General features: G+C 50.5%; 1 protein-coding gene across 1 annotated transcript in view; it reads right to left on the bottom strand.

Annotated features, from left to right (window-relative positions):
* Positions 1 to 8,060, bottom strand: part of LOC106816781 — a gene marked incomplete at its 5' end in the record, with an annotated part of 19,902 nt that extends 11,842 nt beyond the window's left edge. The window contains 12 exons of the mRNA XM_014821405.1: positions 37 to 178; positions 400 to 716; positions 1,205 to 1,300; positions 1,624 to 1,703; positions 1,947 to 2,175; positions 2,600 to 2,720; positions 3,146 to 3,324; positions 4,395 to 4,580; positions 4,902 to 5,024; positions 5,464 to 5,577; positions 6,485 to 6,620; positions 7,909 to 8,060. Coding sequence (XP_014676891.1) covers positions 37 to 178; positions 400 to 716; positions 1,205 to 1,300; positions 1,624 to 1,703; positions 1,947 to 2,175; positions 2,600 to 2,720; positions 3,146 to 3,324; positions 4,395 to 4,580; positions 4,902 to 5,024; positions 5,464 to 5,577; positions 6,485 to 6,620; positions 7,909 to 8,060 — 1,875 coding nt within the window. The remainder of the gene's footprint in view (positions 1 to 36; positions 179 to 399; positions 717 to 1,204; positions 1,301 to 1,623; positions 1,704 to 1,946; positions 2,176 to 2,599; positions 2,721 to 3,145; positions 3,325 to 4,394; positions 4,581 to 4,901; positions 5,025 to 5,463; positions 5,578 to 6,484; positions 6,621 to 7,908) is intronic.
* Between the last annotated feature and the right edge of the window lie 357 nt (positions 8,061 to 8,417).

The following is an 8,417-nucleotide window of genomic DNA, read 5'->3' as shown; positions in this document are numbered from 1 at the left end:
CGTGCGTGCGTGCGTGCGTGCGCGTGTTAGACGTACGTGGCAGTGCCTCGGGCGTCGTGAAGCGTGCGGCGGGTGAGTAGTCGCCGCGGTACTGCTGCTGCTCGCGGTACATGCTGCGGGCGACGCCGGCAACCCTCGCCTCGTAGCGCGACGACGCGGCCAGCTCCCCGACGACCAGCTGCAACAACAAACGACGAGCGTTGACACCAGGGGGCGCCGAGATGGACGTCCGTGCCGCGATCGACGATTGGCATTCATAACTTTTCGACAAATATCTTACAACTACTAACAATAATAAATCAGCAACAGAACCTGAAGCCTTCCGTGAAGTTAGGCGAAGGACAAGAGCGAACATTTTTACTCCCGAACCAAAAAAGATCCGAGCGAGATCCAGCGCACCTCTTGTTTCTGCGCGGGGCCGCCGTCGCTCGTAACCACAGCGACCTCGACCGTCCGCACGAGCTTCTTCGGCTCTTCGACCCTCATCGCCGCGCGCTCCTTCCCCTCATCTTCTTCAGCCTCCTCATCCTCCTCATCCTCCGCAGCATCCCCGGAGCTCTCGGCGGCGGCGGCGGTGGGTGTGGCGTCGGGGAGCCGCCATACTTGCACGTAGTAGAAGTCGATGGTGCCGTAGATGCGGGTGGGCGCGCGCCACGCAACGGCGACGCTGTGTGGAGACAGCGAGTTGGCGCTCACATTGCTCGGCGCTCCGGGACCTGCGCAGATACGGAGGTCGGTGATTGTACGCGCGCGGGCTCATGGAGACATGCATGCACGCACACGTATGTAGTTGTACGCACGCACAATCACAATTGCCCTTTAGAATGATGCACATGGATAAAACTTCACTAGGTTACACCTCCGTTTTTTAAAAATAGCTGGATTTTATTCCACTGAAATTCATTAACATTTCTAATAAGGTTCAAAGTTATGTACTAAAGATACATTAATTTCCATACCTAAATTGTGCCATTATAGCCATAAATAAAATAAAAATTGTTGAAATACCAGATCATATTCACATGCAGTATATTTCTTACTAAATATTTGAGAGAAAGAAATATAAACTCGATCACCTCTCACAATATTACCCCCCGCATATTTTACGTCGACATCATTCAAACTTAGACCAACATTCCTAGTGGCGTTTGATTAACGCGGTTCGCTCACCGCCAAACGTAAATGTGAAAACAAGAGAGCGTACCTTTGACGTCGGTCACGGCGGTGAGCACGTCGCTGACCTCTCCCTGACCTTTGCTGGTCGACGCCACGACGCGCACCAGGTATGTCGTGTGCGCTCCTGAAACAATGCCACGGAACTACGTCACGGAACAATGTCACGGAAAGACGACACGGAACAACGTCACGGAACAACATCACAGAACACCGTCATGGAACGACGTCTTGGAACAACATCTGATCGTCAAGAAATAACGTCACGGAACAATGTCACGGAGCAACCCTACAGAACGTCACAGAACAACGTTACATGGCAAAACGCAGGAGCAACTACGCCTGCGCACACAGCCGACCTGTCTCCCATTTAGCGTTGGATTCCATGGTTACCAATGCAGCCGACCCCTGCTCCCAGCCCCCACAGCAGCGGTTGCTATGGTTACTCACGCAGCTTCTCCATCGTGCAGCTGCGGTAGTTGCCGCGGACGATGATCGACAGGTTCTCCTTGTTGTTGAGCGAGTAGTTACTACGGTTACCCACGGAGCTGACCCCCCGCCCCCGCGCACGCAGTAATGGTTGCTATGGTTACCCACACAGCTCCCCCCGCCCCGCACTGGTTGCTATGGTTACCCACGCAGCTCCCCCCACCTCGCACTGGTTGCTATGGTTACCCACACAGCTCCCCCACCTCGCACTGGTTGCTATGGTTACCCACGCAGCTCCCCCACCTCGCACTGGTTGCTATTGTTATTCTACAAACCCCACCCACCCGCAGCTTCTCTCATCGTTGCAGCTGCGTAGTTGTCCGGCGGTACGATGATCGATCAGGTTCTTGCCTTGTTGTTGAGCGATCGTTTGGCACATTGACGCCTTTGTAGCTGAAGCGACGTGTGCCGGCGGGCGGGCCGGCGCTTGCGCTGTTGTAGCAGCGCACACGATGATCTGACGTGTCCGTTCTGCTCCAGCACTCGCGAGGTCGCCGACTGTGCTGACGGAAGCTGCAATGCGATGGTCGCTGCAGGGTTTCAATACGGCTTCGCCTGGCCGAATGAGACTCGGACCGCGTGCGGCGGCGGCGCTTTGGTGGGTCTCGAGCCGTGAACGCGGTTTTTTTCAACGCACGCGTTTTCGGCACACGCTATGACGTGATTCTGCGCTTACTTTTGTTGCTAAGCGAAGTTTTTAGAATGCCTGTATCGTTGTATGTGTTTGGCCAGGGAGAGAGAGAGTTGCTTGGGCGGAATAAACGTGCCCCATTTTAAGACCGGAGTCTCCAGTTTGAAATTTAGCAGGGGTCCGTGAATGATAGCACACGAGGGGTTGCCTACATTGTCCGAAGACATTGTGTTAAGGAGACCTGCAAGGGAGGTTCGTACCCAGGACACCACCCCCCTAGTGGACGGGCCTTAACATTTTCTGTACCTCCCTCCCACGTGTTGAAGGAGACCTGCACGGGGGGTCCGTACGTGTTTCCGCCATTGTCCACCTGCACTGTGAGCACGTAGGGCGTGAAGTTTCCCACCAACTCCCGCAGGACCACGCTCTGTCAGCAATTGCAAAATTCGCAAAGACGTATCGCGGTTCAGCTCTCTCTCTGTTGCGCTAGACTGCATGCAGGCCTTATTGGTTCGTTATTTTTTACGACGAAAACCGTGCGAGAGCGAGATGGGAGGCAAGGGTCCGAGCGTGATCTTAAGTAAGCTTGGGGCAGTCGGTAGGCTCAGCGTTCGTTAGTTCTTCATTGGTAGTGTTAGAGAACTTTCTATTTTACTTCTCATTACTAATTACTATTGCTACTGAATTATTATTATTATTATTATTATTATTATTATTATCACTTCCATAAAAAAGATACATGCATAGTTATTTAATATTTTATAACTTGTTATCTACAAAGTAAGCAATACTACCTACTTCTGTCTAACGCATCTACTGTGCCTACTGTCGTCACTAGATGGCGACACGTACCCGCATCGGATGGTGGACGTATTTTTCCAGGAGTATCTGATCGTTTTTTTTCTGGTAAGAGATTCTGTATCCGACGAGCTCGCCGTGAACCTCGTCGGCAGGGGGCGCCACCCAACTGACGTTGACGGACGTCTGCGTGACGTTGTCGACGCCGATGTCTCGCACGACTCCTCTAGGACCTGCGACGTACAGAAACAAATTTTTTTGTAAAAAAAAACGCGCGAAATAACGTCGGCTGCGTACGTCATCTCAAACGTAATTATTGTAATTATCAATGCATTATTAATTATTAATTCGCATTGCTAGGCTCGTACCACCAAATATACGATTACAGGTTTTTATGTGTCTTAATTAATATGTTTTCACGCACGATTTAAGATGTTTTGATTTATGATGTAAATGATTTAACATGTGTTTAAATGTGTTTTTTTATTTACGTTGTAATATATGCTTTAATGTTGTTTGATTCATGTTAACGTACGAGTGTTTATATTTGACAGCACAAGGCTACGTAGGTCGCTGGCAGGGACTAAGGGCTACTGTACTTTATGGTTGAAGATAACGGAAATATTCTATAAACGTTTGATAAAGGTTATTCTAAGATAAGGATTGTATTGGTGCTTAACGTACAGGGCAAATACGTACATGCTGCAGCACATTGATAAATAATGCAGACAACCCGCCAAGTAAGTACACAACAGCAAGCAAATGCTGCAGACTACATGCTACTCTTGCTGGGCGAAGAGTAACGAAAACGAGAAAGTATTTAAAAAGATGTTTCGTAGTCGTTGTGTCACTGTATTGTTTTTCTGTGCCTGGTCCCTTAGTGGTGAACAGCGCTGTGTAATAACAGTGTGTCCTTTGGTAAAAATGACCAAATAAACCAAAAATAAGTAATAAGTAATAAGCAAAAATAATAAAGCAAAATAAAAAAAAGTAAATAAAATAGTAAAAAAAGTAATAAAAAAAAGTAATAAAGCAAAATAAGTAATAAGTAATAAGCAAAAATAATAAGCAAAATAAAAAAAGTATATTAGGTAGACACACGTACTCTCGCACTGCGTAACGCTACCCAGTATGTAACAGTAACAGTAATAATAATAATAATAATAACAATAATAATAATAAGTATATTAGGTAGACACGTACTTTCGCGCTGCGTAACGCTACCCAGTATGTAACAGTAACGGTAACAATAATAATAATAATAACAATAATAATAATAAGTATATCAGGTAGACACACGTACTTTCGCGCTGAGTGAGCACGAGCGCGGATGGCAGGCTCGGCAGGCTGCGACCGACGGCCGCAAGTTCACCGCAAACACCTGGAACGCGTAGGACGTGCTCGGACGCAGACGCCCGACGCGGCAGCGCGGGCTCGCAGACGGCGCCACCGTCACCTCCGTCGACCGGTTCCAGATGCGGCCCAAGCGCTCGGCATGAAAACAGCGGAAGAACGGATTGTCATAGTCTGTGCGTCTGTGTGTGGGGGTGTTGTGTGTGTGCGTGATGTCGTGTGTGTGTGGGGAGGTTCTGTGGTCGGTGTGTGGTGTGGTGGGGGAATAGCAACTCAGAGCTCTGGGTTGAAAAATAGGAAGGTGGCCACTAGGTAAATTCCACAATCTAAAGCATTTAATAAAGACTTTAAAGGAATATTAACCAATAGAAAAGTAAATCCAGGTTACAGCGTATTATCCCGACAGAAACAAGCCCTAGAGGGCACCACACGACTCAGCGATGAGCAACTAGAGTACGTCGGCGCAACTCGACGATGAGCACCAGAGGGCGCCTCACAACTTGGGAGATGAGCACCAGAGGGGCGCCGCAACCACTCGGCGACGAGCACCAGATGGCGCTCACAACTTCGATAACGAACACTAGAAAGTAGCGCGCGGTAGAACACGTAATAAAGTGCGGCCGTGGCGACTCGCGGCCGCGACCACAGAGCAAGGGTTCATAGTAGTAAGACAACAATGTGAAAATAAGGAACTTATACCGACTCTTCTGGAGGCCAAATATAGACTTTGTTTAACGTGATTCTGATAGATCACGACTATTAAAGTACACTAATTAATATTTATATATAAGCCGTTTCGCTCGAAATTCAACACAGAAAAGTTGAAAAATGGTCCTTTAGCAAAAATAAGGATATTAAGTACTTTTCTAGGGAAGATTTCATCACAAAAATAAGTACTATATAAGGGCCCTTATTTAATTTTTGCAAAATAAGTACTTATGAAGGACTTTGAAGACGCGCAGAAAAAAAATCCCTGCACAGAGGCGCCTCACGAGCGAGGTTCCTCACCGCGCACGTACAGCGTAGTGCGTGATGGGCGAGCCGTGGTTCTCGCGCTCGGTGACCAACGCGAGTCGACGGTCCGCAGACGTCACGGCCACCCTGACCGGCACGCCCGGCGGCGGACGGCACGTCTGAAAACACTATACGACGACGACGGACAGTGACTGAGGCGCGTGCGCGGCGTGGTGGGGGGGGTCGCCAGACTTGCCGCTGCAATCTCCACAATCGCCGGCCGGCGGCGAATATTCAAAAATTGACGGACAGGTGGGTTAAAAAGAAAAGAGCAAAATTCTGCACTCAGATACGGACACGCGTTGAGACAAGGTGAAGCGGGGGTCGAAGGCAGCCAGCTGAATGTCTCGAAGAGGCAAGACCAAGGTGAGGCAGGGTTGAGACGTGAACAGGTGGGGTCGACCCCAAGGTGAGACAAAGTCAACGACAGCGGCTGGACGGTCTCGGCCTCGAGACACGTCGAGACGCGGTGGAGCACGTCGAGACACGTCGAGACACGTCGAGACAGCCGTCGAGACGGCGGTGAGCCGATTCGAGGACACGTCGAGACACCGTCGATGACACATCGAGACACGTCGAGACACGTCGAGACGCGGTGGGGCAGGATCTACGACAGACAGCTGCATGTTTAGGTAGGCATGTTTGGGGTCGCCAAGGGTGAGGGCATGGTAGGGTCGACCAAAATGAGGGCATGGCGCGGGTCGACCAAGTGAGGCATGGCGGGTCGACCGCAAAGTGGTGAGGCAATGCAGGGTCGAGCGCAGGTGAGGCATGGCGGGGTCGACAAGTGAGACATAGCGGGGTCAACCAAGGTGAGGCATGGCGGGGTCGACCAAGGTGAGGCATGGCGGGGTCAACCAAGGTGAGGCATGGCGGGGTCGACCAAGGTGAGGCATGGCGGGGTCGACCAAGGTGAGGCGGGGTCTAGACGTGAACAGGTGGGGTCGGACGAGGTGAGACGGTCTCGGATTAGGGGGTTGAGACGCGGCGGGCCGACGGGCTCGGGGTCGAGACGCGCGGGCTCACCTTGCACGATGAGTCTCTGCGCGGGACCGGGCGCCTGGTTGTTGGTGCCGCACGCGTACATGCCGACGTCGTCCCAGCTCACCCCCTTTATCTCCAGCCGATGTTTGTCGTCGATACCGTGCCGCGGGCCGTGGATCTGAAACGCACGAGCGAGATCATAGATGGAGCCGCAAGCACTCGCGGCGCAGCGGTCGTGCACAGAGCTAACGAGGATCGGAAACGCGCGAGCGTGAGTGAGAGAACGTGATCATAGATGGCGCCACGAGCTCTGTCGTCGCGTGCCGACGTGACGTTCCCCCGCTGCCATGCACACAGCATGCCCGGGCAAACTCTTATCCCCATGGCAACCTCTTCCTCCCTCACCCACTCGCCCACCAACTGCTGAGAGAATCCAGGCTAGCACTGAGACAGCGAGCAGTGTTGGAGATGGTGGTCCAGGACTGGTTACTTTTGAGCACAGGACCGTCAAATTTGCAGTGTCACCATACGCAGGTTGCAATAAAGGGTGTCTGAGGGACCAGGAAGAGTTCGGAGGTTATAGAGAGTGCAATAGAGGGTTTCTGTCTGGGCTAGGAAGTGTCAGGCCGTATAAAGTAAAATGAAGGTTTTCCGAGGGGCTAGGAAGAGGCAGGAGGTCGTATAAAGATTGCTTGCAGAGTCTTACGAGGCACCCCATGTTACGAGGCAATACCAAATGTTTAGGTACCTCGCAAAGTGGTCCTGGCAAGCGCTTAACAATTTAGTCGAGGTGGGAGCCCAAAACAATTTAACTGAAGTCTGTACGAGGCATGAGGAAGATGAGGGAAGCGCCGATAGCGATCTATAACGAGCGATGATACCTAACGAGCGATGAGACCTAACGAGCAATGATACCTAACGAGCAAGGATACCTAATGAGCAATGTTACCTAACGAGCAAGGATACCTAATGAGCAATGATACCTAATGAGCAACAAGCCTTAAGGAGTGATGATACCTAACAAGTGATGATACCTAACGAGCGATGATACCTAACGAGCAATGATACCTAACGAGTGAGAATACCTAACGAGTGATGATACCGAACGAGCAATGTTACCTAACAAGCAACAAGCCCTAAGGAGCGATGATACCTAACGAGTGATGATACCTAACGAGCGATGATACCTAACGAGCAATGATACCTAATGAGTGATGATACCTAATGAGTGATGATACCTAATGAGCGATGATACCTAACGAGTGATGATACCGAACGAGCCATGATACCTAATAAGTGATGATACCTAACGAGTGATGATACCGAACGAGCAATGATACCTAAGAAGCGATGATACCTAACGAGCGATGATACCTAACGAGCAATGATACCTAACGAGCGACGCTACCTAACGAGCAATGATACCTAACGAGCGATGATACCTAACGAGCGACGACGATACTCACCACCTTGCCGATCTTCGCCCATCTCGCGATGACGGTGGAGTTGAGATGCCAGCTGACTTCGGACACCTCCTGCTTGCTCTCGAGCGCGGACTGGCACTGAATGACGGCCCGCACGCCGACGCTAAACACTATGTCCCCACCGGCGCCCGACCCTGCAACACAGCAACGTAGCAACACTGTTAGGTATCTGAAGCTGAAAGACAGTTACATAGCAACACTGTAGGTGTCTGACCCTGTAATACAACAACACTGTTAGGTATCTGAAGCTGAAAGACAGTTACATAGCAACACTGTACGTGTTTGAGGCTGGAAGGCAGTTACGGAAGAACACTGTTAGCCTGTTAGGTGTTTGAGATTGTAAGAAAGTTACAGAAGAACACTGTTGGTGTTTGAGGCTGGAAGGCAGTTACGGAGGAACACTGTTAGGTGTGTGAGATTGTAAGACAGTTACATAGGAACATGGTAGGTGTCTGAGGCTGTAAGACAACAACGTAGCAACACGGTTAGGT

Source organism: Priapulus caudatus, unplaced genomic scaffold (assembly GCF_000485595.1).
Source record: "Priapulus caudatus unplaced genomic scaffold, Priapulus_caudatus-5.0.1 Scaffold1485, whole genome shotgun sequence".
In the NCBI taxonomy this organism is placed as follows: domain Eukaryota; kingdom Metazoa; phylum Priapulida; class Priapulimorpha; order Priapulimorphida; family Priapulidae; genus Priapulus; species Priapulus caudatus.
Note: the sequence above shows the minus strand (reverse complement) of the source record. Positions and strands in the feature narration are given on the sequence as shown.